General features: G+C 38.8%; 1 protein-coding gene across 3 annotated transcripts in view; it reads right to left on the bottom strand.

Moving 5' to 3' along the window:
- LOC104992906 (chromosome unknown open reading frame, human C4orf22) overlaps positions 1–12,664 on the bottom strand; it is a 717,206-nt gene that overhangs the window by 427,754 nt on the left and 276,788 nt on the right. For 2 of the 3 annotated variants that reach the window (XM_010845905.1, XM_010845907.1), the window contains exon 3: positions 7,812–7,902. In XM_010845905.1, coding sequence (XP_010844207.1) covers positions 7,812–7,902 — 91 coding nt within the window. The remainder of the gene's footprint in view (positions 1–7,811; positions 7,903–12,664) is intronic. The other variant, XM_010845906.1, reaches the window with a different exon arrangement.

Genomic DNA, 12,664 nt, shown 5'->3' with positions numbered 1-12,664 from the left:
CTGGATGGCATCACTGACTCGATGGACATGAGTCTGAGTGAACTCTGGGAGTTGGTGATGGACAGGGAGGCCTGGTGTGCTGCGATTCATGGGGTCGTAAAGAGTCGGACACAACTGAGTGACTGAACTGAACTGAACTGATATAGATATATACATATTCAGATACTATACATACCTAGTATTTTGCAAGCATTATATATAACATTTATATACAACATTCATAGGTAACTATGAAATAATACTAATTCTTGAATTCAACTGAGTTACCTCTGGCTTATCACATTTCATTTGGAGAAGGCAATGGCACCCCACTCCAGTATGCTTGCCTGGAAAATCCCATGGACAGAGGAGCCTGGTAGACTGGAGTCCATGGGGTCACGAAGAGTTAGGACAGGACTGAGCGACTTGACTTTCACTTTTCACTTTCATGCATTGGAGAAGGAAATGGCAACTCACTCCAGTGTTCTTGCCTGGAGAATCCCAGGGATGGGGGAACCTGGTGGGCTGCCGTCTATGGGGTCGCACAGAGTAGGACACAACTCTGTCTATCACATTTCTTTTAAAAGGAACTTATAGAAATAATATCTATATCTAAAACATCTGAACCACTGAAACCTTTAAAGGAAGTACATTTTCAAGAAATTTTAGTCTTTAAATAGCAGCTCTATAAACTTTTAATTTTCGTAAAACCCTACTCTCTCCCAGGGCATAGCCCAAGACTACATCCCCAGGCAGCAACTTTGTGGGGATTGTATAAATGTGTATAATAAGCAAATAACCTTATAACTTACACATTGAAAATATTAGGTGGGGGCTCCTGGGGATGAAGGACTGAGAGGAGGCCTGCTTTTTCTAAATTCCAGGCTCTATAGCAGTGTCAACTCAAAGCATAAAAAAAAAAACTAATAAATCACATTTGCAATTAGTTGACCAGAGGGAGAAAGAGGACACTCAGAAAAAGATCCAATTACACTAAATAGCATTTGAAACCTGGGATCACCAAACTTAAAAATATACTCAAAAGTTATGAGTGTGGGAAAGTAAATCCCATCTTCTTCTTATTTCCTAGCTACATTTAAAGAAAATTATCTGGGAAAATTGCTGCAAAATTAGAGCTTCAAACCTTATTAGTCCATGCAGGTCAAGTATGCCAGTTCTAAAACTATATCATAACTTTTTTACTATTTACTTTCAATAAGATGAAACAAAAAGAGTAGCAAATGTGCCCCTGAAATGAAGTTCTCCATGTATTTTGTATCTGTGCATTATGCAGAGAAATCTCAATGCTCAGGAAATAGTCATTTCCCTTGGAGAGTTCAGACCTCATAAAATTCACATATAATTTCTGCTGACAGCAAATTAATATAGATTCAAATCTCATGAATACTGTATATTTTATAGGATTACTTTTTTAAAGCATATCCATTTAGTAAATGGCTTTTAAGTAAGCTTATGATCCTAATATTGATAATTAGATCTTTCTAAAACATACTGTATTCTGTTGTAAATAGTTTGCTCTAAAACAATTTGGAGTCTTCATTAAGACAAGACTAGATACAGGAAAGTAAGCTGTAAATGCTGCCCTTGATACAATGACATGCATTCTGCTGATTATAATAGTATCACAAATTCAAAGGTCCAAATAAGTGACCATATGTTATTTTCAGAGTCAGCAACGAGTCTAAAAAAGATGCTAGTTTCCAAATCAATGACAGCCTACCAAACATTAAATGACTGAAATAAGTTAAATTTAGGATGTTTTTCTAAGGGGGGGGGGAGGATGGGGAAACCTATACTGATGTAATTAAAGGTCATTTAGCAGCAATGTCAAAAAATTAGATAAACTCCCAGAAGAGTTATCTCATTTTCCCAAATCCAAATTCACGAGTCTACCTAGTACATAGACCTATAGATTCCTTTTTCCCTCCTGTGAGTGGCCTTTTCCCCTCTCAAAGGCAAGCCCTTTCCTTGTGTTCTGAATCCCATTCCTCCAGCAAAGATCCCCTCTGTCCTCTATAGCATCAACACTCCTCTCTCTATGGGTCATTCCCATTGACATAAACTTGGTTAATAAACGCTTTGGCCACCTGATGTGAAGAGCCAGCTCGGTGGTAAAGACCCGATGCTGGGAAATATTGAAGGCAAAAGGACAAGGGGACAACAGAGGATGAGATGGTTGGATGGCATCACCAACTCAATGGACATGAGTTTGAGCAATCTCTGGCAGATGGTGAAGGACGGGGAAGCCTGGCGTGCTGCAATCCATGGGGCCGCAAAGAGTCAGGTGCAACTTAGTGACTGAACAACATCAATGATCCATCTTAAAGCATAATAAAATAAATTTCCTGGACTCTTGACCCTGTACCAGTTAGCAATCAATATCTAAGTGATACTTCACTGCAGAAATCCTCAATAACAGTTGATCTTCCTTATCTTCACCTATACAACTTTTTCTTTACTTACTCCAAGGAGACACTTAACCACAGTCTTCCACTGAAACTTCCCTTGCCAGTATAATCCATGATATTTACCTACCCCAAAACAACAGCAAATATTTTATCTGTTGAATTGATGGGTTTTTCATGGATTGAATTCTGTCCCCCTCGAAATATATGTTAAGATCTTAACCTCTAGTACCTGTGAGGACAACCTTATTTGGAAATAGGTTTTTTGTAGGCATAATGGAATTAATATTAAGTCATATTCAGGGTAGGGGGTTGCTAATCCCATATGACTGGTGCCTCTATGAGGACAGAAAACTCAAACACAGGTACACAAGGAGAAATGTCTTGTGATGACAGTAGCAGAGATCAAAGTGATGTCTCTACAAACCAACCAAAGTATACCAATGTGCTGGGAGCCAGCGTGAGGAACTCCGCCCATGGCAAAGGTCATGAGGAAGGAGGCTTGGCATAGGCAAAGGCAGGATCGAGCCTCAGGAGTCCCCCTGGAAATTCTCGAGCATCTACCCCCAAAACCAGAGTCTGCTTACTTTCTGCTTTGTGCTCTCACCTACACCTCTGACTTTACGGGGGGCTGTCCCCCACTACTTCTCTCTGAAAAAAGAGTTAACTTACAGCTCCAGGTAATAAAGTTCCTGGGTGTGATAGTGTTTCAACCTACAAACTCCTTTGGAAGTCCTCTAGCCTGCCTGAATAGGTTTTTCCGGCCACATGTGATTGTTCAGAGTCTCCCAACTGTGAGAGGCATGAGATGTTCTAAACTGTCTAAACACAGATTCCTTTGAGCAGTTAAAAGATTGATTAGAAATTGTATTGGTGAAGGGTTTTTCACTTGTTGGGCCAATGTTTGCTGCTAAGTTTCCATATCCCTTACCTGCTGTGTCCCTGGCAGTGTACTGATTAATATAATTGGTGTAAGTAGTAGCTTTAATGTTTGTAATCTTGGACCCTTGAGTTAATTCTTTTTCTTGTTGTAGCCCACCACACCTTTGCCCTATAGGAATGCAACTTTATCTAATGCTTTTGGAGGGTGGCGCCTGACTAATCACCTTTAGAGAAAAATAAGTTTTCTGAAGAAAGGGTCTTAAAATGTTAACAGGCCTCCGGGCCAGAAGATGATGCAAATCACCTAAACTTTTGCAGATGATAAGTTTGCAGGAAGAAAGCCTGGCTTACTACATGACTCTACCCCTTCCCCCATTATCCTCTATGCATAACTTAAGGTATAAAAACTACTTTGGAAAATAAAGTGCGGGCCTTGTTCACTGAAGCTTGGTCTCCCCATGTAGTTATTTCTCTCACCTTCTGGCTGAATTATTCAGCCTCTTTTCTCCACTGAATTTCCTCACTGAGCTATCCTTATTTAACCACTCTTTATATCTTTAATTAACATTTAAATAAGCTGTTGTTTCCTGATCCCCGATGCTGTCTTCCCTTCAAATTCCCTGGATCCACCGGGGCTGGACCCCGGCACCAATGATTGTCAGCAACACCAGAAACTGAGAAAGGAATGGAACAGATTCTTCCCTAGACCCTTCAGAATGTTTCTGCTGAACTGTGAGAGAACAAATTTCTGTTGTTTTAAGCTGCTTGGGTTATGGTAATTTCCTATGGCAGCCCTGGGAAATTGATATATCCTCTTATGTAGCCTCTCAGCAGCAATTGCCATGGCGAGCATTCTTTCCTTGGAGTTTTTTTAAATTTTTCTTTTCACAGCATGGCTCTCACCTGATTTTTCTCCTACGTGCTATTTCTCAGCTTCCTTAGCTACTTCTTCAACACATTTCAGATCTCTATATGTTGGAGTGTCTTAAAAATCTGTCATAGAACCTCACTCTTTTTACCTATACTCTCTTCCTGGTTAACTTTTGCAAGTTCATGATTTTACATACCATTTAGATGTTGTAAATAATCGGCCTGCAATCGTGGAGACCTGGGTTGGATCCCTGCATTGGGAAGATCCCCTGGAGAAGGAAATGGCAACCCACTCCAGTATTCTGGCCTGGGAAATCTCATGAACAGAGGAGACTGGCAGGTCACAGTCATTGGGGTCTCAAAGAGTCAGACATGACTGAATGACTAATATTTGATGTTGATAACCTTCAGGTTTACATGCAAGCCAAGACTTCTCACAATTTCCAAACCAATATATGTAAATGACCAATCCAATTCTCCATTTGGGCATCTAATAGGCATCACAAAATTAATGTAGCCAAAATATAACTATTTCATTATTGATTCCTGAAATAAGTTCCCCAGCCACACAAAATGCCACCATCATCCCCACCTGTTCAAATGATACACCTAGAAGGCATCCTAATTTCCTCTTTCTTTAAGATTTTACATCCAATCCATCACTGAGTCTTGTCTGCTTTGCCTCTAAAACATGGACACAATTCAGTTGAGATGAACTTCCATCTATCTCAACTACAACCATGCTGTTTTAAGAGCTTCTTCTTTTGCTGATTGACTAGAAGAGCTCCCTAACTTATCTGCTTGCTTCTGCTTGACTTCTTCCCCATATTATCCTACTGTACACAGCAGTGGTGAAGTCAATCTAAAGTGTAAGCCAGATCATGTCACTTCTCTACTTAACATCATCCATCCATTGACTTCTTATCACAGTAATAAAAGAATAAATATAAACATTAAAAAAGAATAAAATAAAAATTCCTTATAACCTGTATGGTCCAGCTTCTGACCTTCTCTCTGACCTCATCTGTCTTTATAATCTCCTTCAATAACTGCCTTCCAGTCATTTCAGTTTTCTTATCATATCTTGATTATGCCATGATTGCTGTTATCTCGGGAGATTTTAATACATGTTCCTTCTTAATGGGATATATTGCACCCTCTCAAATATTTATCTCTTTGGGATATCTTACTCTTCACATTCCATGACTATCTTCCTCGTTTCATTCCAGTCTCAACAGATGTAACCTCCTTAAAGTGATTTTCCTATACACAGTAGCTAAAGCATCCAACCACTGTCTGTTCAATCTCTATATCTGATATTCTAATTCTGTGCTCTTCATAGCACCCATCCAACGTTGAAATTAACTGTTCCATTTTTGTTTTCCTCACCTAGAAGGTAATGGCACCCCACTCCAGTACTCTTGCTTGGAAAATCCCATGGACGGAGAAGCCTGGTAGGCTGCAATCCATGGGGTCGCTAAGAGTCGGACACGACTGAGCGACTTCACTTTTCACTTTCATGCATTGGAGAAGGAAATGGCAGCCCACTCCAGTGTTCTTGCCTGGAGAATCCCAGGGACGGGGGAGCCTGGTGGGCTGCCATCTATGGGGTCGCGCAGAGTTGGACACGACTGAAGTGACTTAGCATAGCATAGCATTCTCTATCTCGCGCTCTAAAATACAAATGCTTTAAGGTCACAGATTCGTCAGTGTTGCAGTGTCTCAGAGACTAAAACAGTTCCAGGCTTGAGCAGGTGCATAAGAAGCATGAGATTGGAAAATAGATCAGAGGCGGCCAAGAAAATGGTAACAGGTGTTATCATTTAAGAGGCTGTTATAGTAATATATTTAAGATGTGATGGGGGTTTGAATCTAGATAAATGCTATTTGAGAAGGTGAAAAGTGATGTAATTTGACATATTTAGAAGAATTTAGTAGCTCATTCCGGAGAAGGCAAAGGCACCCTACTCCAGTACTCTTGTCTGGAAAATCCCATGGACAGAGAGGCCTAGTGGGCTGTAGTCCATGGGGTTGCGAACAGTCCGACACGACTGAGTGACTTTACTTTCACTTTTCACTTTCATGCATTGGAGAAGGAAATGGCAACCCACTCCAGTGTTCTTGCCTGGAGAATCTCAGGGACAGGGGAGTCTGGTGGGCTGCCATCTATGGGGTTGCACAGAGTCGGACACGACTGAGGCGACTTAGCAGCAGCAGCAGTAGCTCAAGTCAACATGCATGAGAAAGAATTAAGAGTTTATTATAACTTACATACTTCTGATTGAGTAAATAAGTGAATGATGCTGTTATTCATTGTTAAAGGAAATACCAATGGGATAGAAAGGTTAAAAAGGCATTTTTGAGAGGCATTAGACCATTTCAGAACAAACCATGGGCCTCGGGTCTCTAAAGCTGTTTGTGTTTTTTGGTGGTACTGCCTAACCACGGGCCATTTTTCAACCCTGAGAAACCTGACTTCTATCCTTACTATGGATGGAATTTGTTCTTGTCAAGTATTTTTTAAAGTAAATATTCCCAAACACAACAGATCCTTTTCCAGACCTATCCTGCTTGATCACTGATGATCATTTGCTTTTTCTTGAAGGTCCTTACCATGGATTACTATGACACCACATTTTTCTACGTGTCTTCCTCCTTTCTAGCTGCTCTTTCCAAAAAGGGTCAGATAAATTCCAACTTTTCTGTTGTGATTTACAAAATCCCCCAAGTCTAGTGTCCACCCATGTTTCCAACCTCACCTCTTTTAAATTTCACACTGCCCACTTCCACCAAGAAACTTTCCCTGATTTCAAGTCCAGGATCATTCTATACAATTACCTAACCAAAGAGTGATATTTTTTCTTTCTGAGGTACACTGAGGATTTTATCTGCATGTGACATCTTCCAGTGACATGATAAAAAAATACAACTTTTTTAATTAAGAAAACTTTGGTAAAAATAGACACTCTTATAAAATATTTTCCTGTTGCTCTAAAATTTGCATCCTGCTACTTCTGATTCTTTTCCTGTAAGTCACTCATTACAGTTTCAGCATGAATATTTGTCTATTTTTACATACAGAAGACTGTTATCACCAGTATTATATTAGTAAAACATGAAAGTAAATATTCCAAATAATATTAGCAATTATAAATATCTGATTTAGCACAAGTTTTAATAAAGCAAAAGCATATCCTCCTTGGATGACTCAAAATTATCTCTCTCCATTATGTGGTTTCTAACACACCTCCCAACATAGGACTATAGGGAAGACTCTATCTTCTAGAGACAGCATAAAATCAGGTATGCAGTGGGAAAACCTTCAAGATGAGTATTAAGAGATGGAGCTGAAAAGAAGTTTCAACATAGCAGTAGCACAAAGTTGGAGATGACAACCAGTCTGCCACATATAGGCATTTTCTCCACAACAAATATGCAGAATGATACTAATATTTTTCACCATGTAGCTACTTCTACAGATATAAACTGACATAATTTTTCCACATATATTCCAATAATAAAGAGCTCTATTATATCCCTAATGAACTACCTTTCAGAGACAGTATTTAAAATTATATTATTAACTAACTAGATATTACATACTAATGTGCCTTTAAGGTATACGTTTTTAATCTCTGAGTAAAATGTACTCACGCTCACTTTTCCACTGCGATTGTCTTCTTCTCTCACTGCCAAAGCCTTCAGAAAATTATCATGTAGGTCTTTACCAGCACTTGTTAGTGTCCTAAAAAAAAAAAAAAGCAGATCTCCAGTTATAATATATTAGCTAAACAAATATATTGAAAATAGTCTGGGTACAAAAAAAACAGCCTTCTTTATATCAAGTGACAATTCTTTCAACATGAAAACTACATATAAACAGTATACACAATTCACAATCATTATAATTATACATAATTATAATAAACTATCAGATTCTTAAATTTAATTTCATACAGTTATAGAGTATTTTAAAATAACTGGAATCAAGATTATAAATAATATCAATACTCATGCCAGATATAGTTAATTGCACTTACATGTCCATTTTATTCTTTTTATCATGTCATGGAATTCAAACTATGTACTCTCCTCACTATCCATAATAATTTAAAATGGACTGTAATTTAAGCACAATTATTTAATATAATAAAAGTAAAATATTAGCCACTTAGGCCAATTCAGTTACTGGAATAGAACACTATTTTAGCTCTATGAGTGGAGATACTCAAGGCAAGACAGGAAACCAGGTTATCTTTGTCAAATAAAAGAAAGTATTAAGAATTCAAGAGAGAAATGAATTTCTCTGGAAATAAATTTTAAAGGAAATTTATCACAATGATCTTGATCAAGCAACACTGAACCACAAAATAAAGAGTGAGTTCAAAAGTGATTAAAAAATAATAATCCTTTCTTTATTTGGCAATATTCTATATATTCAACAAACATTTCTACTGTGTGTCTATTATGAACCAGGAACTATACTAAGGACAAATTAATGAGATATGATTCCTGCTCTCAAGTTACCTGTGGTCTCATAGAAGTCAGTAGATACAGAAACATTATAATATTACACTGTGTGATAAGTATAATAATAGAGATACGGATGGATTTTGAGTTCATAAGAGAAATATCCTAGGTATTCGAAGAACAGTCAACTTAGTCTTAAGCTTTAAAGCTATCATTGAACTAAACATTAAAAGATGAGACAGCATTAGCCAGTTGGAGGGTGAGGGTAGTGGAAGAGGGAAAGAGTTATGAGTAATTACAAAGGAATTCAAGAATAGAGATGAAAATCTGTACCCTTGAAAGTGGAAGTTAGTCCCTCAGTCATGCCTGACTCTTTGTGACCCTGTGGACCGCAGCCTCCCAGGCTCCTCTGTCCACAGAATTCTCCAGGCAAGAATACTGGAGTGGGTTACCATTTCCTTCTCCAAGGGATCTTCCCAACCCAAGGATCAAACCCAGATCTCCCACATTGCAGGTAGACTCTTTACTGTCTGAGCCACCAGGAAAGCATTGAGTAATTATTAAAAAATTAATTGGGTAATCATTACCCTTGGGTAATTTTTTAAAAAATCAGAGAGTAAGTACAGGAAGGGAGGGAGAAACCATATAAAATTAACAAAAGCTAACATTTTTATAGACATACTGTTGTAAATATTTAGTAAAAGTCACTCAGCTAATTTAGAGCAGATCTATTTTCAAACCCAGGAAGTGTGGTTCTAAAACTCATTCTCATAACCAACAGGCCATGCTGCCTTTCCAGGAAGCCCTTATATGCTACATTAAGGAGCCTGAACCTTGTCTTCTAGGACATGATGAACCACAGGGTCATATGCAAGGAAATACGACAGTCAATGTTGTATTTTAGTTATAGCATCCAGTGGTTGTGGTAAACATAACCTGGAGGAGAAGCACACTGGAAATATTAATTAGAGAGCTTTGGTAAGAGATAATGAAGACGTGACTTAAAGCAGCGGTGGTAAGAATAAGAAGAGGTAGATTTGGAAAGTACTTAATAGGAAATAGACCTGGGATTTCTTTTTCTAAAAAGTTAAAGAGAGATTATTATCAAGTTTATTTAAATCAATATGGGCATATACAGCATGTAACCTAATGATTATTTTGTTGAACAATACATGCAACTTATTAAACTAATCATAACTTGTCAGCTTCTTCTTTACTAGTTTTATATGCCTTGGCTTATAGTATCAATGGACTTCCCAGGTGATGCTAGTGGTAAAGATCTCACCTGCCAATGCAGGATATGTAAGAGAGGTGGGTTCAATCCCTGGGTTGGGAAAATCCCCTGGAGGAGAGCATGGCAATCCACTCCAATATTCTTGCCTGGAGAATCCCATGAATAAAGGAGCCTGGTGGGCTATAGTGCATGGGGTCACAGTCAGACACGACTGAAGTGACTTAGGATATGTACACACGCATAGTATCAATATCAACTAATAATCAAAACACCTGTGTGTGTGCGTTCTCAGTCGCTCAGTTGTGTCTAATGCTTTGCAACCCAATGGACTGTACCCCACCAGGCTTCTCTGTCCATGGAATTTTCCAGGAAAGAATACTGGAGTGGGTTGCCGTTTTCTATTCCAGAGGATCTTCCCAACCTGGTGATCAAATCCATGTCTCCTAAATCTCCTGCATTAGCAGGTAAATTCTTTACCACTGGGCCACCGGACATCTAACTATACATAAAAATAACTACTAATTGGTACTAAAGGAGAGAATCATGTGTTTGAGAAATTTCTCGATCTGTTGCTCTATTTAAAAGTAAGTCTTCCATATTATAATACACCTATGTACTTCTGCCATTAAATCTCCAAAATATCAAATTATTTTGTCAGAAGCTTGCCCAGAGAGAAGTATTGCTTCTCCAGTGCTCACAAAATAATCCTCTCTTCACTTCATCACTTTCTACCTAATTTCCTACTTATGATAGGAAATATTTAAAACCACAATGAGTTAGAAATTATCTGTGAAGTCTGAACAGAAAATTAGTTTTACAAGTGTTTCAGTTAGGACTGGTTAGCTTATACTAAGCTAACAAATACCCCAAATCTCTGTGGTTTAAAATTACAAATGATTGTTTCTCAAAAAGCTGTGCACCCACAGCAGGTTGACTGTGGCTCTTCACCGTGGAGGGATGTACTGGGAGGCTCCTGAAAATAACCTCTATTTGAAACATCTTTGTTACTGTGCAGAGGGAACACCATCACTTGCTGGCTCTTAGAACATCTGCTTGTAAGAGACTCATGTCACTTCCACTCTATTTTATTGGAGAAAGCAAGTGCCACGCCTGAAATCAACAGAATAGAAAAGGATAATCCTGCCTATGTAAAAGTAGTAAATATTTGTAAACAGTATCCCATGTACCCATTGCCTTCAACAGCATAATCAAAGATGAGTACATAGCTCAGTAAACAAGAGCAATAAAGAAAATAATTTCTGAGCAAAATTTAAAGGTACAGAAAATGTGTTCATGCAGTTGATTGCATTTTAACCAAATAAAGACACTTTTGGACAGTATGATCACTAAACTTAGCTCCACAGAAGAATATCTTTCCGCAGACCCACAGAACATCTAAAAACTATGGTTGAAGAAATGAGACAGACTTTGGTCTGTGTTCTTCTGTGATAGCTATAGACACTTGTTGGTTTTGCCTTCCTGACAACCTTCGCATTTTTTGAAAACAGAACCCTAATTTTTATTTGGAGGGCTTCCCAGGTGTCACTAGTGGTAAAAGAATCTGCCTGCCAATGTTGGAGATATAAGAGACGTGGGTTTGATCCCTGGATCGAGAAGATCCCCTGGAGAAGGGAGTGGCACTCCACTGAGTATTCTTGCCTGGAAAATTCCATGAGCAGAGGAGCCTGGCAGGCTACTGTCCATGGGTCACAAAGAGTCAAGACACGACTGAGCGGCTGAGCACACATACACTTTTTATTTGGAAAATGGTCCCTCTCACATTCTTTGCTCTGGTGACACAGTCAATGGTACCCACTCACTCACAACTCTTACCTCCCAAAGCTCAGCTGATGAATATGCCTCAAACTTACCTAATGTCACGTCACCTCATGGGAATGCATATCATAAAGAGAGAGATCCAAGGTTGCGAAGAAACTGGAGTTGTACTAAGCTGAATTAAGCTGTCCTTAATTCCTACTAGATAGCCTCATCATTCAACTTTTTCCTCAAATCTACAATAATCAGTATCCCTCCAGTAAACCCCCTTTTTGATTTAGTTCATTGGAATTGGTTTCTATTGTTCACAAACAAAACCTAGAATTGATATGATGGGTATCCAGCTAAGATACTGCAGAGCAACAAATATTGTTTGATTCCACTTGTACAAGATACCTAGAATAGTCAAGTTAATAGAATCCGGAAGTGCAATAGTAGATGACAGGGTCAAGGGGTCAGAGGGGAGGGAGGGGGAATGGGGAGTTAGTGTTTAATGGGGACAGAGTTTCAGTTTAGCAAGGTGAAAAATTTGGGAAACAATGAGTGGTGAGAGCTACACAATAGGAATGCACATAGCGCCACTGAACCATACAGTCAAATATAGTCAAAATAGTATGTTTCATGTTATGTGGATTTTACCACAATGAAAAAAAATTTTTTTTAAGTTACTTTAGGGGGTGGTCCAAAGATGGTGCAGGAATAGGATGGGGAGACCACTTTCTCCCCCACAAATTCATCAAGAGATCGTTTGAATGCTGAGCAAATGCCACAAAACAACTTCGGAACACTGGCGGAGGACACCAGGCACCCAGAAAGGCAGCCCATTCTCTTCGGAAGGAGGTAGGACAAAATGTAAAAGACAAAGAGACAAAGAGTTAGGGACAGAGACCCATGCTGGGGAGGGAGTCGTGAAGGAGGAGAAGTTTCCAAACAGCAGGACCCCCTCTCACTGGCAGGTCTGTGGGGAGTTTTGGAATCTCAGAGGGCAACATAACCAGGAGAAAAAAAAAAAAAAAAAATACTGCAG

Source organism: Bison bison, unplaced genomic scaffold (assembly GCF_000754665.1).
Source record: "Bison bison bison isolate TAMUID 2011002044 unplaced genomic scaffold, Bison_UMD1.0 scf7180017864228, whole genome shotgun sequence".
In the NCBI taxonomy this organism is placed as follows: Eukaryota; Metazoa; Chordata; class Mammalia; order Artiodactyla; family Bovidae; genus Bison; species Bison bison.
This window is presented reverse-complemented; position numbering and strand designations above follow the sequence as displayed.